This window comes from Salmo salar, chromosome 07 (genome assembly GCF_965601325.2).
Source record: "Salmo salar chromosome 07, fSalSal1, whole genome shotgun sequence".
Classification (NCBI taxonomy): Eukaryota; Metazoa; Chordata; class Actinopteri; order Salmoniformes; family Salmonidae; genus Salmo; species Salmo salar.
The window spans coordinates 68,320,259-68,345,000 of NC_138297.1; the positions used below are offsets into that span (position 1 = coordinate 68,320,259).

The following is a 24,742-nucleotide window of genomic DNA, read 5'->3' on the forward strand; positions in this document are numbered from 1 at the left end:
GTTAAGACAGTATAGAGTAGAGTACTGTTATACCAGAGTTAAGACAGTATAGACAGGACATGATACTGTTATATCAGAGTTAAGACACTATACAGTAGAGTACTGTTATACCAGAGATAAGACAGTATAGAGAGGACATGATACTGTTATATCAGAGTTAAGACAGTATAGAGTAGAGTACTGTTATATCAGAGTTAAGATAGTATAGAGTAGAGTACTGTTATATCAGAGATAAGACAGTATAGAGAGGACATGATACTGTTATATCAGAGTTAAGACAGTATAGAGTAGAGTACTGTTATATCAGAGTTAAGACACTATACAGTAGAGTACTGTTATATCAGAGTTAAGACAGTATAGAGAGGACATGATACTGTTATTTTCCCTGGCCAAGTGCTGCTATTTATCCTTTTAAGTTGAATGTTTGTCTGGCGTCTCCTCATCTCTATTCCTTTAATTCATAGTATTTATCTCCAGAGCTTTTTCAATGAAGAGGCCATCCCATTGAAAAACATCCCCTCTATGACCAACAAATAACTGTCTGGCTTTACTGTCTGACAGGAGAACGATCCCTTGCTTTGTGTTCCTATTTGTTAAATAAAGTTAAATAAAGGTTAAATAAAATGTGTGAGTACATGTGTGTGTGTGAATGTGTGTATCTGGAAAAAAAAATGGTCTGATGTGAAAAGATTAGATGTGATTGGTCAAAAGATCTAATAGTGGAAAGAATATCAGAATTGGGCTGCCTGTTTAAACGCTGCCTTTGTGTGTAATGAAGGACGGATCCCTCAGTGTTAACACTGCTAAACCAGCTTCACCTCCAGATCTCCAATCAGTCTCCCTGTCAGTTCATCAGGCTCCTACTGATTCTGATAGCTATTTAAATGTCACCGTGGGAGGGACAAGCGCCCCTGAAGGACATTTTATAACGCTTTTGCTCGGTGGACCTTTGTTAATAAAACTCATGAATGTCAAATAGTCTTTGCCTTGGTTATCATGAAAATAAAATGGTAAAACACATCAATGTGAGGCTACTGTAAATATGAGGGCAGACTAAGCAGATGAATGAAAGTAGTGAAGTTCTACTTTTTCACTCTCCCCCCTCTCTCCCTCCTCTCTCCCCCCTCTCCCTCCTCTCTCCCCCTTCTCTCCCTCCTCTCTCCCCCCTCTCTCCCTCCTCTCTCCCCCTTCTCTCCCTCCTCTCTCCCCCCTCTCTCCCCCCTCTCTCCCTCCACTCTCCCCCTCTCTCCCCCCTCTCTCCCTACCTCTCCCCCCTCTCTCCCTCCACTCTCCCCCCTCTCTCTCCCCCCTCTCTCCCTCCTCTCTCGCCCCCTCTCTCCCTCCTCTCTCCCCCCTCTCTCCCTCCTCTCTCCCTCCTCTCTCCCCCCTCTCTCCCCCTCTCTCCCTCCACTCTCCCCCCTCTCTCCCCCCTCTCTCCCCCCTCTCTCCCTCTACTCTCCCCCCTCTCTCCCCCTCTCTCCCTACCTCTCTCCCTACCTCTCTCCCTACCTTTCTCCCTCCTCTCTCCCCCCTCTCTCCCCCCTCTCTCCCTCCACTCTCCCCCCTCTCTCCCCCCTCTCTCCCTCCTCTCTCCACCCTCTCTCCCTACCTCTCTCCCTCCACTCTCCCCCCTCTCTCCCCCCTCTCTCCCTCCTCTCTCCCCCCTCTCTTAACCTCTTCCTAGCTGTCACGTCCACTAGGCAAAGAAACTGTGTGGATTACGGTGTTATGGTTGGACTACCCAGGTTAATCCTAAAGGCAAAGCAGAGGGCTGTTCAGCCATTCAGCTAGTCAACCAGTCAACCATTCAGCCAGTCAACCAGTCATTCAGTCAACCATTCAGTCAGTCAACCAGTCAGCCAATAAACCAGTCAGCCAGTCAGCCAGTCAACCAGTCAGCCAGTCAACCAGTCATTTAGTCAGCGAGTCAGCCAGTCAACCAGTCAGCCAGTCAGCCAGTCAGCCAGTCAGCGAGTCAGCCAGTCAACCAGTCATTTAGTCAGCCAGTCAGCCAGTCAACCAGTCATTTAGTCAGCCAGTCAACCAGTCAGCCAGTCAACCAGTCATTTAGTCAGCCAGTCAGCCAGTCAACCAGTAAACCAGTCATTTAGTCAGCCAGTCAGCCAGTCAGCGAGTCAGCCAGTCAGCCAGTCATTTAGTCAGCCAGTCAACCAGTCAACCAGTCATTTAGTCAGCCAGTCAGCGAGTCAGCCAGTCAACCAGTCAACCAGTCATTTAGTCAGCCAGTCAACCAGTCAACCAGTCAGTCAGCCAGTCAACCAGTCAGCTAGTCAGCCAGTCAACCAGTCAGCCAGTCAACCAGTCATTTAGTCAGCCAGTCAACCAGTCAACCAGTCAGCCAGTCATTTAGTCAGCCAGTCAACCAGTCAACCAGTCAGCCAGTCATTTAGTCAGCCAGTCAACCAGTCAACCAGTCAGCCAGTCATTTAGTGAGCCAGTCAGCCAGTCAGCCAGTCAGCTAGTCAGCCAGTCTGCGAGTCAGCCAAACCTCAGCATTGTATAAACAAACAGACAACAGCCTGGTCGAAAGTAGTGCACTATATAGGGAATAGGGCTCTGGTCTAAAGTAGTGCACTATAAAGGGAATAGGGCTCTGGTCTAAAGTAGTGCACTATATAGGGAATAGGGCTCTGGTCTAAAGTAGTGCACTATATAGGGAATAGGTCCCTGGTCTAAAGTAGTGCACTATATAGGGAATAGGGTGCCATATGGGATGCATGCTGAGTCAGAGCCTTCAGTCACACAGGAATACATTAGAGAGGCTCTATGATGAAAGCAGACCAGCACTCAGGATTTTGGGAGAGAGATGCTCACTGGTCTCCCTTTATATCCCTGACGTCCATAGCAGAGGATGGACTGATGAAAGAGAGAGTGGAGAGAGGATGGAGGGATGAAAAAGAGGTCTGGTCCCTGTAGAGGTAAAGGCCAGTTCTCCTCCTCCTCCCTCCTTCCTCCTCCTCCTCCTCTCCTCAGTGGTTTGAGATGCTTTGATACTCTGTAATCCAGCTGTCTGGTTATTATACAGTGTGTTGGATGATGTTGGAAATCACTGCTTCAATCACTGACATCAATAACATCACTAACATCATGACTGTGGCTTAGTTAACTCAGAGCCCCCTCCTTAACTTCTACTTCCACACACACACACACACACACACACACACACACACACACACACACACACACACACACACACACACACACACACACACACACACACACACACACACACACACACACACACACACACACACACAATCCACCCTCTCCTCACCCCACTGCCAATCTAACTGAGAGGAGAGGTTCTCCTCACCCCACTGCCAATCTAACTGAGAGGAGAGGTTCTCCTCACCCCACTGCCAATCTAACTGAGAGGAGAGGTTCTCCTCACCCCACTGCCAATCTAACTGAGAGGAGAGGTTCTCCTCACCCCACTGCCAATCCATCTGAGAGGAGAGGTTCTCCTCACCCCACTGCCAATCTAACTGAGAGGAGAGGTTCTCCTCACCCCACTGCCAATCTAACTGAGAGGAGAGGTTCTCCTCACCCCACTGCCAATCTAACTGAGAGGAGAGGTTCTCCTCACCCCACTGCCAATCTAACTGAGAGGAGAGGTTCTCCTCACCCCACTGCCAATCTAACTGAGAGGAGAGGTTCTCCTCACCCCACTGCCAATCTAACTGAGAGGAGAGGTTCTCCTCACCCCACTGCCAATCTAACTGAGAGGAGAGGTTCTCCTCACCCCACTGCCAATCTAACTGAGAGGAGAGGTTCTCCTCACCCCACTGCCAATCTAACTGAGAGGAGAGGTTCTCCTCACCCCACTGCCAATCTAACTGAGAGGAGAGGTTCTCCTCACCCCACTGCCAATCTAACTGAGAGGAGAGGTTCTCCTCACCCCACTGCCAATCTAACTGAGAGGAGAGGTTCTCCTCACCCCACTGCCAATCTAACTGAGAGGAGAGGTTCTCCTCACCCCACTGCCAATCTAACTGAGAGGAGAGTCTCTCCTCACCCCACTGCCAATCTAACTGAGAGGAGAGGTTCTCCTCACCCCACTGCCAATCTAACTGAGAGGAGAGGTTCTCCTCACCCCACTGCCAATCTAACTGAGAGGAGAGGTTCTCCTCACCCCACTGCCAATCTAACTGAGAGGAGAGTCTCTCCTCACCCCACTGCCAATCTAACTGAGAGGAGAGTCTCTCCTCACCCCACTGCCAATCTAACTGAGGCTCCCAGACCTTTTCCCAGAAGTCCTGATGCTGCACTTTATTCTCTCAGACATGGCTCTGTCTCTGGAATGATAATTAAAAGGAGGATTTTGGAACAGGAAAGTAGGAAAATATATATATTTTTAAACTAATGTTTGGGAATGGGAAACAAGTTAGCAAAAATAGCAAATAAAACCTCATACTGTTAAAAAGATTCTGACTATTCTAGAATGTAATTTAGTCACTAACTGTGACTACGCGGAGTCTTGGAATAGACTACAGGAGAGGAAGTTAACAAACCGGATGGCCGGCTGTCATTTATAAGATTGTTACTGTGACCATGTCTCTGTAGCGTTGAGTTGCTATAACGAGCTGACGTGGGCACCAATTCAGCTGTAGCACTGTGAGGGGTGGCTTTCAAGTGAAGCCAAGACTTCTTTCAAATGAAACCAAGACTTATTTCAAATGAAACCAAGACTTCTTTCAAATGAAACCAAGACTTCTTTCAAATGAAACCAAGACTTATTTCAAATGAAACCAAGACTTATTTCAAATGAAACCAAGACTTATTTCAAATGAATACCAAGACTTCTTTCAAATGAAACCAAGACTTATTTCAAATGAAACCAAGACTTACTTTCAAATGAAACCAAGACTTATTTCAAATGAATACCAAGACTTCTTTCAAATGAAACCAAGACTTCATTTCATAAGTGAAAGCCAAGACCTTACTTTTAAGTGAAGCCAAGCCTTCTTTTAAGTGAAGCCAAGCCTTCTCCACAACAGAAGCTGCCAGGAGCAGCTATTATTGATCAAATAGATGTAATATATACAGTACCAGTCAAAAGTTTGGACACACCTACTCATTCTTCATTTTTAATATTTTCTACATCGTAGAATAATAGTGAAGATATCACAACTATGAAATAACACATATGGGATCATGTAGTATCCAAAAAAGGGTTCAACATGTCAAAATATATTTGAGATTTTAGATTCTTCAAAGTAGCCACCCTTTGCCTTGACAGATTTGCCCACTCTTGACATTCTCTCAACCAGCTTCATGAAGTAGTCACCTGAAATACATTTCATTTAACAGGTGCAACTTGTTAAAAGTTAATATTTAGAATAAATGTTCTTCTTAATGAATTTGAGCCAATCAGTTGTGTTGTGACAAGGTAGGGGTGGTATACAGAAGATAGCCCTATTTGGTAAAGTACCAAGTCCATATTATGGCAGGAACAGTCAGTCCATCATTACTTTAAGACATGAAGGTTAGTCAATATGGAACATTTCAATGACTTTGAAAGTTTCTTCAAGTGCAGTCGCAAAAACCATCAAGTGCTATGATGAAACTGGCTCTCATGAGGACCGCCACAGGAACGGAAGACCCAGAGTTACCTCTGCTGCAGAGGATATGTTCATTAGAGTTACCAGCCTCAGAAATTGCAAGCCAAATAAATGCTTCATGGAGTTCAAGTAACAGACACATCTCAACATCAACTGTTCAGAGGAGACCGTAAATCAGGCCTTCATGGTCAAATTGCTGCAAAGAAACCACTACTAAAGGACACCAATAATAAGAAGAGACTTGCTTGGGCCAAGAAACACGAGCAATGGACATTAGACCAGTGGAAATCTGTCCTTTGGTCTGATGAGTCCAAAGTTGAGATTTTTGGTTCCAACCGCCGTGTCTTTGTGAGACGCAAAGTAGGTGAATGGATGATCTCTGCATGTTTGATTCCCACCGTGAAGCATGGAGGAGGAGGTGTGATGGTGTGGGGGTGCTTTGCTGGTGACGCTGTCAGTGATTTATTTAGAATTCAAGGCACACATAACCAGCATGGCTACCACAGCATTCTGCAGTGATACGCCATCCCATCTGGTTTGCTCTTAGTAGGACTATCATTTGTTTTTCAACAGGACAATGACCCCAACACACCTCCAGGCTGGGTAAGGGCTATTTGACCAAGAAGGAGAGTGATTGAGTGCTGCATCAGATGACTTGTCCACCATCACCTGACTTCAACCCAATTGTGATGGTTTGGTATGAGTTGGACCGCAGAGTGAAGGAAAAGCAGTGATCAGCATATGTGGGAACTCCTTCAAGACTGCTGGAAAAGCATTCCAGGTGAAGCTGGTTGAGAAAATGCCAAGAGTGTCCAAAGCTGTCATCAAGGCAAAGAGTGGCTACTTTGAAGAATCTTAAATGTTAAATATTTTTTTATTTGAACTTTTTTAGCTACTAAATCAAATCAAAGTTTATTTGTCATGTGCGCCGAATACAACAGGTGTAGACCTTACAGTGAAATGCTTACTTACAGGTTCTAAATACTACATGATTCCATATGTGTTATTTCATAGTTTTGATGTCTTCACTGTTGTTCTACAATGTAGAAAATAGTAAAAAATAAAGAAAAACCCTGGAATGAGTAGATGTGTCCAAACTTTTGACTGGTACTGTAGGTCAGCGCATTTGCACAGGAAGAACTCTCAACCAACTGGGAATTATATGAGATACTTTTCACCCGTGTTCTGCGATTACTAAAACTTACCGTATGCTTCCCAGTGGAAACCGTTCATGCTGTATATTATGACAACATTTTGGGATGTTTTTGTTCATTATGGTGTTTGCGTGCTGTTCAAGCATTTTTTTTCTTCTTGAACTGAAGTCTACCCCCTTCGTCAGTGATTGGTCAACAATAGGGATTCTTCAATTAAGTGTTTGTTGTCATTCAATGACAGACAACTAGTTTTCATACATATTTTTTTTCACTTGAGAAATACTGCGTCAAACATCTTAGATGTAAAATTGCTTCCTCTGCAAAGACTTCCTCTGCAAAAAATGACAGATTTCTTGAATTACCTTAGATTAATTCTGATTATTTTGAGGAAGTGTACTGGCTACGTTGTTGCTACGGCAGCTCAAGAGGGACAAACATTAATATTGATGCTTTTTTTCTTGTTTTTTTAAACAAATGTATTGTAAAGGAGTACGCGAGCACAGACGTTCACTTCACCTAGCCGAGTTCTGCTCAGAGCAAAGCCAACCTAGTATGGCCTTTACTCTACTGTAACAGATTCTGGAGCACTTTCAGTGATATGTAAAACCAAAACAGGAGGCCTATCTGTTTCATTGTGAACTCAGAGCTCATCAGTGTTCCAGGGTGACAAGAAGGCAATAGTCAAGATGAAATCACTATTTTCTAAGTATAGAACAACTCTCAGCCATTAGGTTCCTTTTATCTCCTAATCTAATGGGAAACGAACTCTTTGCTCTCTCTCTCCCCCGTCCCCTCTCCCTCCTCCTCCTCCCCTCTTTCTCACACTCTTCCCACCCCTCTCTCCCTCCCTCTCTTTCTTTCTATCTCTCTCCCCCTCTCTATCTCCCTCTCTCTGTCTTTCTATCTCTCTCCCCCTCTCTATCTCCCTCTCTGTCTTTCTATCTCTCTCTCCCTTTCCTCCTCTACATCTCTCTGTCTTTCTATCTCTCTCTCCCTTTCCTCCTCTACATCTCTCTGTCTTTCTATCTCTCTCTCCCTTTCCTCCTCTACATCTCTCTGTCTTTCTATCTCTCTCTCCCTTTCCTCCTCTACATCTCTCTGTCTTTCTATCTCTCTCTCCCTTTCCTCCTCTACATCTCTCTGTCTTTCTATCTCTCTCTCCCTTTCCTCCTCTACATCTCTCTGTCTTTCTATCTCTCTCTCCCTTTCCTCCTCTACATCTCTCTGTCTTTCTATCTCTCTCTCCCTTTCCTCCTCTACATCTCTCTGTCTTTCTATCTCTCTCTCCCTTTCCTCCTCTACATCTCTCTGTCTTTCTATCTCTCTCTCCCTTTCCTCCTCTACATCTCTCTGTCTTTCTATCTCTCTCTCCCTTTCCTCCTCTACATCTCTCTATCTTTCTATCTCTCTCTCCCTTTCCTCCTCTACATCTCTCTGTCTTTCTATCTCTCTCCCCCTTTCCTCCTCTACATCTCTCTGTCTTTCTATCTCTCTCTCCCTTTCCTCCTCTACATCTCTCTGTCTTTCTATCTCTCTCTCCCTTTCCTCCTCTACATCTCTGTCTTTCTATCTCTCTCTCCCTTTCCTCCTCTACATCTCTCTGTCTTTCTATCTCTCTCTCCCTTTCCTCCTCTACATCTCTCTGTCTTTCTATCTCTCTCTCCCTTTCCTCCTCTACATCTCTCTGTCTTTCTATCTCTCTCTCCCTTTCCTCCTCTACATCTCTCTGTCTTTCTATCTCTCTCTCCCTTTCCTCCTCTACATCTCTCTGTCTTTCTATCTCTCTCTCCCTTTCCTCCTCTACATCTCTCTGTCTTACTGTCATTCTCTAAATCTGTTTTCTCTCTCTCTCTCCCTCCCCCTCTCCTTCCCCCTCTCTCTCTTCTCTTCCTCTCCCTCCTCCTCTCTCCCTCTGTCTCTTCTCTCTCCCTTTCCCTCCCCCTCTCTCTCTTCTCCCTCCCCCTCTCTCTTTTATCTCCCTCCCCTCTCTCTTCTCTATCCCTCCCCCTCTCCCTTCTCTCCCTCTCCCGCCCCTTCTATCTTTCTTCTCTCCCTCTCCCTCTCTTTCTTCTCTCCCTCTCCCTCTCTTCCCTCCCTCTCTCTCTCTCTCTCCCTCCCCCTCTCTCTTCTCTCTCCCTCCCCCTCTCTCCAGGTACATGGCGGTGACACAGTTCTCCCCCACCCACGCCAGAAAGGCCTTTCCGTGTTTTGATGAGCCCATCTACAAGGCCACGTTCCGGGTCAGCCTGAGACACGATGCCTCCTACCTCTCTCTCTCCAACATGCCTGTAGAGGCCTCTATATCTGATGATGATGGCTGGGTGACCAACCACTTCTCCAGGACCCCTCGTATGTCCACCTACTACCTGGCCTGGGCCGTCTGTAACTTTACCTACAGAGAGGTGACCACTGAGAGTGGAGTGGTGGTGAGTTATCCTAGTGACCCCCTAACCCTAACCCTAACCTTAACCTTAGCCTAACCCTAACCCTGGGCCGTCTGTAACTTTACCTACAGAGAGGTGACCACTGAGAGTGGAGTGGTGGTGAGTTACACTAGTGACCCCCCCTAACCCTAACCCTAACCTTAACCTTAGCCTAACCCTAACCCTGGGCCGTCTGTAACTTTACCTACAGAGAGGTGACCACTGAGAGTGGAGTGGTGGTGAGTTATCCTAGTGACCCCCCCTAACCCTAACCCTAACCTTAACCTTAGCCTAACCCTAACCCTGGGCTGTCTGTAACTTTACCTACAGACAGGTAACCACTGAGAGTGGAGTGGTGGTGAGTTACACTAGTGACCCCCTAACCCTAACCCTAACCTTAACCCTAACCTTAACCCTCGGCAGTCTGTAACTGCACCTACAGACAGGTAACCACTGAGAGTGGAGTGGTGTAGAGTTACACTAGTGACCCCCTAACCCTAACCTTAACCCTAACCTTAACCCTAACCTTAACCCTCGGCAGTCTGTAACTGCACCTACAGACAGGTAACCACTGAGAGTGGAGTGGTGTAGAGTTACAGTCTTACTGACTGACTGACTTAATCCTGTTTATCCCCATTGGGATGTGAGGCCACAAAAGGCTCTCTAACGTCCAACAGTGGAGTGGTGGGGAGTTAATGTCAGAAGATAAGATCAACTTTATTGTGCCCAAGGGGAAAATTGGCTTGGAAACACAGTATTACTGTTTCCAAAAGAAACACTGTATACAGTATAAAGTAGGCCTATAAAGTCAGAGACATTTAACATGCTCTCTCCACTAGCTGTATCCTCATTACCTAACCCTACATTAAGATGAAATAACTCATGATAGGCTGTCTACTGACCAATCAAGTCTGAGGATAAAGCCCACTTTGTCCTTTAGTATGTTTATCTATTGATTACCCTTGATACTGACATGTGGAGTAGACTGCTGCTGTTTCCCACTAATACTGTCATCACTACAAACACCTTCTAAAGAGTTAATACTGTCATCACTACAAACACCTTCTAAAGAGTTAATACTGTCATCACTACAAACACCTTCTAAAGAGTTAATACTGTCATCACTACAAACACCTTCTAAAGAGTTAATACTGTCATCACTACAAACACCTTCTAAAGAGTTAATACTGTCATCACTACAAACACCTTCTAAAGAGTTAATACTGTCATCACTACAAACACCTTCTAAAGAGTTAATACTGTCATCACTACAAACACCTTCTAAAGAGTTAATACTGTCATCACTACAAACACCTTCTAAAGAGTTAATACTGTCATCACTACAAACACCTTCTAAAGAGTTAATACTGTCATCACTACAAACACCTTCTAAAGAGTTAATACTGTCATCACTACAAACACCTTCTAAAGAGTTAATACTGTCATCACTACAAACACCTTCTAAAGAGTTAATACTGTCATCACTACAAACACCTTCTAAAGAGTTAATACTGTCATCACTACAAACACCTTCTAAAGAGTTAATACTGTCATCACTACAAACACCTTCTAAAGAGTTAATACTGTCATCACTACAAACACCTTCTAAAGAGTTAATACTGTCATCACTACAAACACCTTCTAAAGAGTTAATACTGTCATCACTACAAACACCTTCTAAAGAGTTGATACTGTCATCACTACAAACACCTTCTAAAGAGTTGATACTGTCATCACTACAAACACCTTCTAAAGAGTTGATACTGTCATCACTACAAACACCTTCTAAAGAGTTGATACTGTCATCACTACAAACACCTTCTAAAGAGTTGATACTGTCATCACTACAAACACCTTCTAAAGAGTTAATACTGTCATCACTACAAACACCTTCTAAAGAGTTAATACTGTCATCACTACAAACACCTTCTAAAGAGTTAATACTGTCATCACTACAAACACCTTCTAAAGAGTTGATACTGTCATCACTACAAACACCTTCTAAAGAGTTGATACTGTCATCACTACAAACACCTTCTAAAGAGTTAATACTGTCATCACTACAAACACCTTCTAAAGAGTTAATACTGTCATCACTACAAACACCTTCTAAAGAGTTAATACTGTCATCACTACAAACACCTTCTAAAGAGTTAATACTGTCATCACTACAAACACCTTCTAAAGAGTTAATACTGTCATCACTACAAACACCTTCTAAAGAGTTAATACTGCCATCACTACAAACACCTTCTAAAGAGTTAATACTGTCATCACTACAAACACCTTCTAAAGAGTTAATACTGTCATCACTACAAACACCTTCTAAAGAGTTAATACTGTCATCACTACAAACACCTTCTAAAGAGTTAATACTGTCATCACTACAAACACCTTCTAAAGAGTTAATACTGTCATCACTACCACAAACACCTCAAACTCCTCTAAAGAGTTAATACTGTCATCACTACAAACACCTTCTAAAGAGTTAATACTGCCATCACTACAAACACCTTCTAAAGAGTTAATACTGTCATCACTACAAACACCTTCTAAAGAGTTAATACTGTCATCACTACAAACACCTTCTAAAAGAGTTAATACTGTCATCACTACAAACACCTTCTAAAGAGTTAATACTGTCATCACTACAAACACCTTCTAAAGAGTTAATACTGTCATCACTACAAACACCTTCTAAAGAGTTAATACTGTCATCACTACAAACACCTTCTAAAGAGTTAATACTGTCATCACTACAAACACCTTCTAAAGAGTTAATACTGTCATCACTACAAACACCTTCTAAAGAGTTAATACTGTCATCACTACAAACACCTTCTAAAGAGTTAATACTGTCATCACTACAAACACCTTCTAAAGAGTTAATACTGTCATCACTACAAACACCTTCTAAAGAGTTGATACTGTCATCACTACAAACACCTTCTAAAGAGTTAATACTGTCATCACTACAAACACCTTCTAAAGAGTTGATACTGTCATCACTACAAACACCTTCTAAAGAGTTAATACTGTCATCACTACAAACACCTTCTAAAGAGTTAATACTGTCATCACTACAAACACCTTCTAAAGAGTTAATACTGTCATCACTACAAACACCTTCTAAAGAGTTAATACTGTCATCACTACAAACACCTTCTAAAGAGTTAATACTGTCATCACTACAAACACCTTCTAAAGAGTTAATACTGTCATCACTACAAACACCTTCTAAAGAGTTAATACTGTCATCACTACAAACACCTTCTAAAGAGTTAATACTGTCATCACTACAAACACCTTCTAAGAGTTAATACTGTCATCTCTACAAACACCTTCTAAAGAGTTAATACTGTCATCACTACAAACACCTTCTAAAGAGTTAATACTGTCATCACTACAAACACCTTCTAAAGAGTTAATACTGTCATCACTACAAACACCTTCTAAAGAGTTGATACTGTCATCACTACAAACACCTTCTAAAGAGTTAATACTGTCATCACTACAAACACCTTCTAAAGAGTTAATACTGTCATCACTACAAACACCTTCTAAAGAGTTAATACTGTCATCACTACAAACACCTTCTAAAGAGTTAATACTGTCATCACTACAAACACCTTCTAAAGAGTTAATACTGTCATCACTTGTGGTCCCGTGTGGCTCAGCTGATAGAGCATGGTGTTTGCACGCCAGGGTTGTGGGTTCGATTCCCACGGGGGACCAGTATGGAAAACAATGTATGAAATGTATGCATTCACTACTGTAAGTCGCTCTGGATAAGAGCGTCTGCTAAATGACTAAAATGTAAATGTAAATCACTACAAACACTTTCTAAAGAGGTCCTCATACTACGTGCCAGTTTGAGAGCTGCCATTCAAAACTCTTTGCAGTGTCTGAACCATTTGGCAGCTTGTCTGCTTCAAAGAAGAGATGAGACATCATGCCTGACCTTATTAACAGAACAGCAACAATGGCCATGTCCCAAATGGCTCACTTTTCCCTATAAAGTGCACTATGGCCCATAGAGTTCTGTTCAAAACTAATGCCCTATATAGGGAATAGGGAGCCATTTGGGATGCAGTCAACATTAGCTATTGAAAACAGTATTCAGCAGGTGTCCTCTCCTCTCCTTCAGACAATTATCTTCATTATCTTGACAACTTTCTCACCTTCCCTTCCTGTTAACCTTGGGTTCCCCTCCCCCTCGTCCTTCATCATCATTGTCATCATGATCTTCGTCATCCCACTTTAATTACTCCCCATTCATTTCCACTGTCATTATCCAAGGGCATTGCCCAATATCTCCCTACACACACACACACACACACACACACACACACACACACACACACACACCACACACACACACACACACACACACACACACACACACACACACACACACACACACACACACACACACACACACACACCTCACATCGCCGCCTGTAGTCCTCCTATCCCTTATTACAGGAACATCACCTTCTCAACAGCACCTTTAATGACCGGCCATATCTGCAGCATTTATTTCCATACAGACCTCCTCCTATGGCTCACCCCTCACACTGCCACTAACCCATCAATCAAATTACCGTGACAACACTGGCCGGTCTCAACTCATCCATCATCGGAGCGTGGCGTGCGTACGCAGCGAGGGGAGATGAGGAACGGAGTTAGGGCTTGCATATATCCGGGGAAGTGTAGTGAGGAGAAGCGTGTAGCAGAGTACTCCATGTCCGTTGCAGTTGGCATCAATGCTGTGAAGTGGAGTGGGCAGTAGGCCGCACTGAGGGAAAACAGTTGTTTTTATTTAACCTTTATTTAACACTGGAACTGCCAAGATGGTCAATCTGACCTTTTTCAATGTTGTAATTTGAAATAACTTCATTTCAATAAAAACCTTGAAACCACCTTTCCCGGACTTTTCCTAAATATGTGTATTTTACAGTCTAGCAGCACAGTGAGATCAATATCATAAAAGACAAAGACGTTCTGAGAAATTGTACCTGAAAGGGCCATGATGGTAACAATGATCCCAGGCATGTTTTAGCCACTGTAAGCTTCCACACAGCTACTGTTTTTGTTGCTTGCTATTCCTTTGTTCTTTTTCCCACCTGGTGTTTCCGGCATTGGATGTTGCTTAGCAACTGTTGTTGTTTACTTGCTTTGAAATGAGCAGGAAGGAAAGTAGCCTTTAGATTCTAGAATACAGAATCTATAGAATACAGTTGCAAATAGAAGTTAGAATTGGAACAGATTATAATAGAACGGAACAGGAACACAATAGAATACAATAGAAGCATTATACAATAGAATAAAACACAACAGATCAAAACTAACTAGTGTCTAGCTGTCAGGAAAGCTGACCGCCCCGCAGGCTTTAGCCATGCTCCAGGATATGGAAAAGGCTGATGGAGGCATTCAGTCTGATGCAGGGAGTGATGGTCTCATGGGTGTGTGAGAACTCATCCGATGTCCCTGACTCTGACAGTGATACAGAGACGCCCAGCACAAAAGACAGCATCTTGGACACATCCACTTCAAGACGTCCGCGTCCGCTGATGTTCCAGGTAGGCCTTGCGTCTTCTTCAGCTTTTTTTTTACCTAGGACAAAAGATTGCTCAATATTGTTGGTTTGACAAACAGCAAACTAGTTTACAAGAAAAGCGTTGACCAATAGACTCCAACACATAAAGGTGCAATAGAATACAATTAGAAAAACTGAATCAGAATAGAATACTATTGTTCTTTTTTTCTATTTTTATTATTAGCCAAATGTATTTATTATTAAGAGAATATTCTTATTATCATCATTGTTGGCCTGTCACCGCTATTACTATCTATAATTAGCCTATTACTGGCATTAGGCTATTATCGGCTTACCATGGTTGTTGTAGACCTAATTATTTATATTATTAGGCTATTATTATCTTATCCCTTTTATCATTAGCCTATTAGCATTAGCCTATTATCATTAGCCTATTAGCATTAGCCTATTATCATTAGCCCTATTATCATTAGCCTATTTTCATTAGCCCTATTATCATTAGCCTATTATCATTAGCCCTATTATCATTAGCTTATTATCATTAGCCTATTAGCATTAGCCTATTATCATTAGCCTATTTTCATTAGCCTATTATCATTAGCCTATTTTCATTAGCCTATTAGCAGGTCCTCATGTTGTATTGTGTATGGAAGCCGACTGTGATGTTACGCAATATTGTAATTGTTGTGTGTATGAACAGAAGTTTAGCCCTGATTCACATCTATATTTTATGAGATATAATAAACTAATTAGGATATTATCAACAGTGTCGAATCCATAACCATTGCCATCTTTGCCTGTGCCATCCACAACATCACCCAGACTGCCGACACCTGTAGGTCTACCAGCTAGGCAATGCACTCAAAAAAGCCACTTTTTTACAAATAGGCTAACTAAGCTTGAATTACATGTATTTTTATTAATCCTGCAGTGCCAAATCCACCACTACCTGAGACAGGAATTGGGAAAGGACGGCACAGTCTGGAAGCTTGTGCAGCCAGGTGAAACTGTAGGGAGACGACAAGGACAGAATGTCATGACTGAAGCTGCAGGACTCACACCACACGCCAAGCGCAATATTGAAGATGCGCTCACTGCCTTCCTGTGTTTATTTGATCATGGGATGCTGAACCACATCAAGGACCGTGGTGCACAGAGTAAAGGTGACAGTTGGTGGGACATGTCTGTTGTCCAACTAAATGCCTTCATTGCACTGTTGTGAATCTGTGATGCTCAAAGCGCAAAGAGTATGGAGAGCTTCTGATTGGCTGACTGGGTCTATGCATTCTTCAAAAGAGACCATGTCCCGGAATTGATACAGGGAGATCATGAGATTCCTGCGTTTTGACAAGAGAGAGACCTGAGGCAGACGTCTCCAAGAAGACAAAATTTCCCTGGTTTCCGGAGGTGTGGGTGAAATTCGTTGAGAACATCATTGCTTGCTAAAAGGCAGGTAACAACATCACCGTGGATGAGCAACTGTTCCCCACAAAAGCACGTTGCCTCTTTACTCAGTACGTGGTCAACAAACCCTGCTGATGTGAAGAACATGTACACGTTGAACGTCGTACCATACCTGGGAAAGGATGAGAGACCTGGTTAATCGCCGAGACATGGTTAAAGACTAGGAGAGACATGGTTAAAGACTAGGAGAGACCTGGTTAAAGACTAGGAGAGAGCTGGTTAAAGACTAGGAGAGACCTGGTTAATCGCAGAGACATGGTTAAAGACTAGGAGAGACATAGTTAAAGACTAGGAGAGACCTGGTTAAAGACTAGGAGAGACCTGGTTAAAGACTTGGAGAGAGCTGGTTAAAGACTAGGAGAGACCTGGTTAAAGACTAGGAGAGACCTGCTTAAAGACTAGGAGAGACATGGTTAAAGACTAGGAGAGACCTGGTTAAAGACTAGGAGAGAGCTGGTTAAAGACTAGGAGAGACCTGGTTAAAGACTAGGAGAGACCTGGTTAAAGACTAGGAGAGACCTGGTTAAAGACTAGGAGAGACCTGGTTAAAGACTAGGAGAGACCTGGTTAATCACAGAGACCTGGTTAAAGACTAGGAGAGACATAGTTAAAGACTAGGAGAGACCTGGTTAAAGACTAGGAGAGAGCTGGTTAAAGACTAGGAGAGACCTGGTTAAAGACTAGGAGAGACCTGGTTAAAGACTAGGAGAGAGCTGGTTAAAGACTAGGAGAGACCTGGTTAAAGACTAGGAGAGACCTGGTTAAAGACTAGGAGAGACCTGGTTAAAGACTAGGAGAGACCTGGTTAAAGACTAGGAGAGACCTGGTTAAAGACTAGGAGAGACCTGCTTAATCACAGAGACCTGGTTAAAGACTAGGAGAGACATAGTTAAAGACTAGGAGAGACCTGGTTAAAGACTAGGAGAGAGCTGGTTAAAGACTAGGAGAGACCTGGTTAAAGACTAGGAGAGACCTGGTTAAAGACTAGGAGAGACCTGGTTAAAGACTAGGAGAGAGCTGGTTAAAGACTAGGAGAGACCTGGTTAAAGACTAGGAGAGACCTGGTTAAAGACTAGGAGAGAGCGTGGTGTTGAAGATGATTCATCCTTAACTGGGGGAAGGGAGGAAACATCACTACGGACAACTTCTTCACCTCACTTGACCTCGCCAAAGCACTGCTCTCCAAAGAAATCAGCCTGGTAAACAAGGCAAGATGGGTGCTGCCCCCCTCCGCTAAGGAGCAGGCTGAGCTGTTCATCACACAGGTGCTGCCCCCCTCCGCTAAGGAGCAGGCTGAGCTGTTCATCACACAGGTGCTGAGAAGTGAGAATGCCATGCTGCCCCTTTACCAGGGTAAGCAAGGAAAGAACATCTGTCTCATCCGCACAAGGCACCCTACTGTTACCGTTGAGGGAGTCCAAAAGCCAAAGCCTGACACGGTTACCCACTACAATGCAACAAAGGTATATATATTTTTCTTACTGTGTTAACATCGATTCTTTGTGGCATTGTTTTGTGTAGCCTATAGAACTTGCAGTAAGCATTTCATTGTAGCATACGTTGTATTGTATTGTATTCCAGTGCATACGACAAGGCCTGCAGGCGGAAACTGCCACAGAGGGAGAATACGCTTCAACTAGCAAAAGAGCTCCGAGCACACCACATGTCTGGGAAAGCTGTGCCGCTTGCCCAAGGTCCAGGTCTGAAGTATCCGGAGGATACGCGACCAGAGTAGCAGCAGAACAAGCGGAGACAGTGCCAAGTGTTCAGGCATTGCAAACAGAACAAAACACACAAAACTTACAGCACTTGCCAGAAAGTTGTGTCTGGGAAATGCACAAGGACGTTAGTGATTACTTGTGTCAACTGTAGTCTATAGAGACTAAACGGCATGAGCCAGGATGCAGTGCACGCACAAAGTTTAGCCAATAATTAGTCAAATGTCTATGAGCCATCATACATTACCAGTCAACAGTTTGGACACCTACACATTCAAGGGTTTTTCTTTATTTTTACTATTTTCTACATTGTAGAATAATAGTGAAGACATCAAAACTATGAAATAACACATATGGAATCATGTAGTATCCAAAAAAGTGTTAAACTAAATATATTTCATATTTGAGATTCTTCAAAGTAGCCACCCTTTGCCTTGATGACAGCTTTGCACACTCTTGGCATTCTCTCAACCAGCTTCATGAAATGAAATGCATTTCAATTTTAACAGGTGTGCCTTGTTCAAAGTTAATTTGTGGAATTTCTTTCCTTCTTAGTGTATTTGAGCCAATCAGTTGTGTTGTGACAAGGTAGGGGTGGTATACAGAAGATAGCCCTATTTGGTAAAAGACCAAATCCATATTATGGCAGGAACAGCTCAAATAAGCGAAGAGAAGAGACGGCCCATCATTACTTTAACACATGAACGTCAGTCAATACAGAAAACATTTCTTCAAGTGCAGTCACAAAAACCATCAAGCGCTATGATGAAACTGGCTCTCATGAGGACCGCCACAGGAATGGAAGACCCAGAGTTACCTCTGCTGTAGAGGATACGTTCATTAACTCAGAAATCGCAGCCCAAATAAATGCTTTACGGAGTTCAAGTAACAGACACATGTCAACATCAGCTGTTATTTTATTTATTTAAACTTAATTTAACTACGCAAGTCAGTTAAGAACAAATTCTTATTTACAATGACGGCTTACACCCTATGGGACTCCCAGTCACAGCCGGTTGTGATAAAGCCTGGATTCAAACCAGGGTGACTGTAATGACGCCTTTAGCACTGAGATTAGACCGCTGCACCAATTGTTCAGAGGCGACTGCAAGAATCAGGCCTTCATGGTCAAATTGCTGCAAAGAAACCACAACTAAAGGACACCAATAAGAAGAAGAGACTTGCTTGACCCAAGAAACACAAGCAATGGACATTAGACCGGTCTGATGATTCCAAATTTGAGATATTTGGATCCGACCGCCGTGTCTTTGTGAGACGCAAAGTAGGTGAATGGCTGGTGACACTGTCTGTGATTTATTTAGAATTCAAGGCACACTTAACCAGCATGTCTACCACAGCATTCTGCAGTGATACACCATCCCATCCTGTTTGCTCTTAGTGGGACTTTAATTGGTTTTTCAACAGGACAATGACCCAACACACCGCCAGGCTGGGTAAGGGCTATTTGACCAAGAAGGACAGTGATTCAGTACTGCATCAGATGACCTGGCCTCCACAATTACCCAACCTCAACCCAATTGAGATGGTTTGGGATGAGTTGGACCGCAGAGTGAAGGAAAAACAGCCAACAAGTGCTCAGCATACGTGGGAACTGCTTCAAGACCGTTGGAAAAGCATTCCAGGTGAAGCTGGTTGAGAGAATGCCAAGAGTGTGCAAAGCTGTCATCAAGGCAAAGGGTGGCTACTTTGAAGAATCTCAAGTATAAAATATATTTTGATTTGTTTAACACTTTTTTTTTTTTTTTTTCAATTTGTTATTATGGGGTATTGTGTGTAGGTTAACAAGGAAAATAAATGTTTTAATCGATTTTAGAATAAGGCTGTAACGTAACATAATGTGTAAAAAGTCAAGGTGTCTGAATACTTTCCGAATACACTGTTATATATGTACAGTTGAAGTCGGAAGTATACATACACCTTTGCCAAATACATTTAATCTCAGTTTTTCACAATTCCTGACATTTAATCCTAGTACAAATTCCCTGTTTTAGGTCAATTAGGATCACCTCTTTATTTTAAGAATGTGAAATGTCAGAATAATAGTAGAGAGAATGATTTATTTCAGCTTTTATTTCTTTCATCACATTCCCAATGGGTCAGAAGTTTACCTACACTCAATTAGTATGTGGTAGCATTGCCTTTAAATTGTTTAACTTGGGTCAAATGTTTCGGGTAGCCTTCCACAACCTTTCCACAATAAGTTGAGTGAATTTTGGCCCATTCCTCCTGACAGAACTGAGTCAGGTTTGTAGGCCTCCTTGCTCGCACACGCTTTTTCAGTTCTGCCCACATATTTTCTATAGGATTGATGTCAGGGCTTTGTGATGGCCACTCCAATATCTTGACTTTGTTGTCCTTAAGCCGTTTTGCCACAACTTTGGAAGTATGCTTGGGGTCATTGTCCATTTGGAAGACCCATTTGCGACCAAGCTTTAACTTCCTGACTGATGTCTTGAGATGTTGCTTCAATATATCCACATATTTTTCCTCCCTCATGATGCCATCTATTTTATGAAGTGCACCAGTCCCTCCTGCAGCAAAGCACCCCCACAACATTATGCTGCCACCCTCGTGCTTCACGGTTGGGATGGTGTTCTTTGGCTTGCAAACCTCCCCCTTTTTCCTACAAACATAATGATGGTCATTATGGCCAAACAGTTCTATTTTTGTTTCATCAGACCGGAGGACATTTCTCCAAAAAGTACGATCTTCGTCCCCATGGGCAGTTACAAACCGTAGTCTGGCTTTTTTATGGCGGTTTTATAGCAGTGGCTTCTTCCTTGCTGAGCGGCCTTTCAGGTTATGTCGATATAGGTCTCATTTTACTGTGGATATAGATACTTTTGTACCTGTTTCCTCCAGCATCTTCACAAGGTCCTTTGCTGTTGTTCTGTGATTGAGTTGCACTTTTCGCACCAAAGTACGTTCATCTCTAGGAGACAGAACACGTCTCCTTCCTGAGCGGTATGACGGCTACGTGGTCCCATGGTGTTTATACTTGCATACTATTGTTTGTACAGATGAATGTGGTTCCTTCAGGCGTTTGGAAATTGTGTTTTTGGGGACCTATGTGTTCTTGGGGACCTTGTATTGCTATGATTGCTTCATATATCAGCTAATTTACAGCATTTTAATGACATATATTTTTGTCTATGGTGACGGTCTGATTGACGCTATGGAAATTGACATGAAACTGCTTTGTTCCATGTTTCATCTCTGTATTTTGAAACCTTTAAAACAACAACACAAAATAATATGAATTTCAATTCAAATTTTCTCTTACAGTCAGCAAATACATTATTGTCTTATTTTAGTACTTCCGGTCCATACGCATCTGGGTGAAATAACAACGGTCAGAATTATCATCATGGCCATTCTAGAAGACATGGAATTCCGGCGCTCCGAGTGTTAACCAGTTTGGGCATTGAGATAAACATCTAGTTTTCAAGAGAGACCTGAACCAAGACAACAGTATTAACACATCAGTTTCAGACAGTCATGTGACAACCAGACAGACAGTCACATGACAACCAGACAGACAGTCACATGACAACCAGACAGACAGTCACATGACAACCAGACAGACAGTCACATGACAACCACTAGACAGACAGTCACATGACAACCAGACAGACAGTCACATGACAACCAGACAGACAGTCACATGACATCCACCAGACAGACAGTCACATGACAACCAAACAGACAGAGAGTCACATGACAACCAGACAGACAGTCACATGACAACCAGACAGACAGTCACATGACAACCAGACAGACAGTCACATGACAACCAGACAGACAGTCACATGACAACCAGACAGACAGTCACATGACATCCACCAGACAGACAGTCACATGACAACCAGACAGACAGTCACATGACAACCAGACAGAAATAGCTCAGTATAATAAGCAGCATGTTAGTAAACCATGTACACCAGTCAGAAACACATTATAGTGCAGTACGTGAGATGACAGGGTCATAACAGTATCAACAATACTTTACATAAAACAACATGTTTCTTTACATCAGGCAACGTCAACTACTGACATCGGTTGACATCTAGAGACAACTACATGTCTCAACAACCTGTCCTTCTGTTTGTCCTGGAGCACACTGGAGCACCCTGATACACTGCTCTACAGAGGATAGCCCTGCCTAGAGCATCACACTGGAGCACCCTGACACACTGCTCTACAGAGGATAGCCCTGCCTAGAGCATCACACTGAAGCACCCTGACACACTGCTCTACAGAGGATAGCCCTGCCTAGAGCATCACACTGGAGCACCCTGACACACTGCTCTACAGAGGATAGCCCTGCCTAGAGCATCACACTGGAGCACCCTGATACACTGCTCTACAGAGGATAGCCCTGCCTAGAGCATCACACTGGAGCACCCTGACACACTGCTCTACAGAGGATAGCCCTGCCTAGAGCATCACACTGAAGCACCCTGACACACTGCTCTACAGAGGATAGCCCTGCCTAGAGCATCACACTGGAGCACCGTGATACACTGCTCTACAGAGGATAGCCCTGCCTAGAGCATCACACTGGAGCACCCTGACACACTGCTCTACAGAGGATAGCCCTGCCTAGAGCATCACACTGAAGCACCCTGACACACTGCTTTACAGAGGATAGCCCAGCCTAGAGCAACACACTGGAGCACCCTGACACACTGCTCTACAGAGGATAGCCCTGCCTAGAGCATCACACTGGAGCACCCTGACACACTGCTCTACAGAGGATAGCCCTGCCTAGAGCATCACACTGGAGCACCCTGACACACTGCTCTACAGAGGATAGCCCTGCCTAGAGCAACACACTGGAGCACCCTGACACACTGCTCTACAGAGGATAGCCCTGCCTAGAGCAACACACTGGAGCACCCTGACACACTGCTCTACAGAGGATAGCCCTGCCTAGAGCATCACACTGGAGCACCCTGACACACTGCTCTACAGAGGATAGCCCTGCCTAGAGCATCACACTGGAGCACCCTGACACACTGCTCTACAGAGGATAGCCCTGCCTAGAGCATCACACTGGAGCACCCTGACACACTGCTCTACAGAGGATAGCCCTGCCTAGAGCATCACACTGGAGCACCCTGACACACTGCTCTACAGAGGATAGCCCTGCCTAGAGCATCACACTGGAGCACCCTGACACACTGCTCTACAGAGGATAGCCCTGCCTAGAGCATCACACTGGAGCACCCTGATACACTGCTCTACAGAGGATAGCCCTGCCTAGAGCATCACACTGGAGCACCCTGATACACTGCTCTACAGAGGATAGCCCTGCCTAGAGCATCACACTGGAGCACCCTGACACACTGCTCTACAGAGGATAGCCCTGCCTAGAGCATCACACTGGAGCACCCTGATACACTAACTCATGTTCATGTTTTCAAGATGGGATTGGTAAAACACACCCCATAGCTCATGTTTCATCCCTACAGGTGAATGAAACTACTATCGTCCTGCATCATCTACTGTTATGACATACAATACTGAAAGACCAGTCCTGAAGATATTCCTCTGGGTAGGAAAGAGAACAGACATTTCACATTGCTTCTCCAAAACCAGAAGCCAGAAAGCTGAGCTCCAGGTTCCTTATCACATTCTGGGTCTGAGTCCCAAATGGCACCTGTCACGGCTGTCTGAAGAATGGGACCAAGGCGCAGCGTGTATATCGTTCCACATTTTATTAACTGTGAAACTACGCAAGACATACAAATAAACTAATGAACAAAACAACAAACCGTGACGAAGAGGTGCAACATACACTTACTCAAAATAATCTCCCACAACTCCTAGTGGGAGAAACAACAACTTAAATATGATCCCCAATTAGAGACAACGATGACCAGCTGCCTCTAATTGGAGATCATCCCTAAAAACAACAACATAGAAATACAACAACTAGAACCCCACATAGAAATCCATAAACTAGACAAAACCCCCAACATAGAAAAAAGAAACTAGAACCAACATAGACATAAATAAACTAGACAAAACCCTCTGTCACGCCCTGACCTACTCTACCATAGAAAAATAAAAGATTTCTATGGTCAGGACGTGACAGCACCCTATTCCCTACACAGTGCACTACTTTAGAACAGGCCCCATAGGGCCCATAAGGCTCTGGTCAAAAATAGTACTCTATACAGCAAATAGGGTGCAATTTGGGACTCAGACATTCTAGTCTCAGTGTCAGGAAGCTAAAGAACACTGCACTGGCCTACAACAATGATGTGCTTTAACATTGAAGTGGTGTCAGGCTTGGCACTCTCCTCAGAGAAGCCTGGTACTCCACTCAGAGATGTACTGTCTGCTGTAGAGAGGAGAGGAGCCTGGTACTCCCCTCAGAGATGTACTGTCTGCTGTAGAGAGGAGAGGAACCTGGTACTCCACTCAGAGATGTACTGTCTGCTGTAGAGAGGAGAGGAACCTGGTACTCCACTCAGAGATGTACTGTCTGCTGTAGAGAGGAGAGGAGTCTGGTACTCCCCTCAGAGATGTACTGTCTGCTGTAGAGAGGAGAGGAGCCTGGTACTCCCCTCAGAGATGTACTGTCTGCTGTAGAGAGGAGAGGAACCTGGTACTCCACTCAGAGATGTACTGTCTGCTGTAGAGAGGAGAGGAGAGGAGAGGAGAGGAGAGGAGAGGAGAGGAGAGGAGAGGAGAGGAGAGGAGAGGAGAGGAGAGGAGCCTGGTACTCCCCTCAGAGATTTACTGTCTGCTGTAGAGAGGAGAGGAGCCTGGTACTCCCCTCAGAGATGTACTGTCTGCTGTAAAGAGGAGA

The 24,742-nt window shown here is 43.8% G+C and overlaps 1 protein-coding gene across 1 annotated transcript in view; it reads left to right on the forward strand.

Moving 5' to 3' along the window:
• LOC106595568 (thyrotropin-releasing hormone-degrading ectoenzyme) overlaps positions 1–24,742 on the forward strand; it is a 410,422-nt gene that overhangs the window by 19,553 nt on the left and 366,127 nt on the right. Inside the window, 1 exon segment of the mRNA XM_082978004.1 lies at positions 8,889–9,162. Coding sequence (XP_082834130.1) covers positions 8,889–9,162 — 274 coding nt within the window.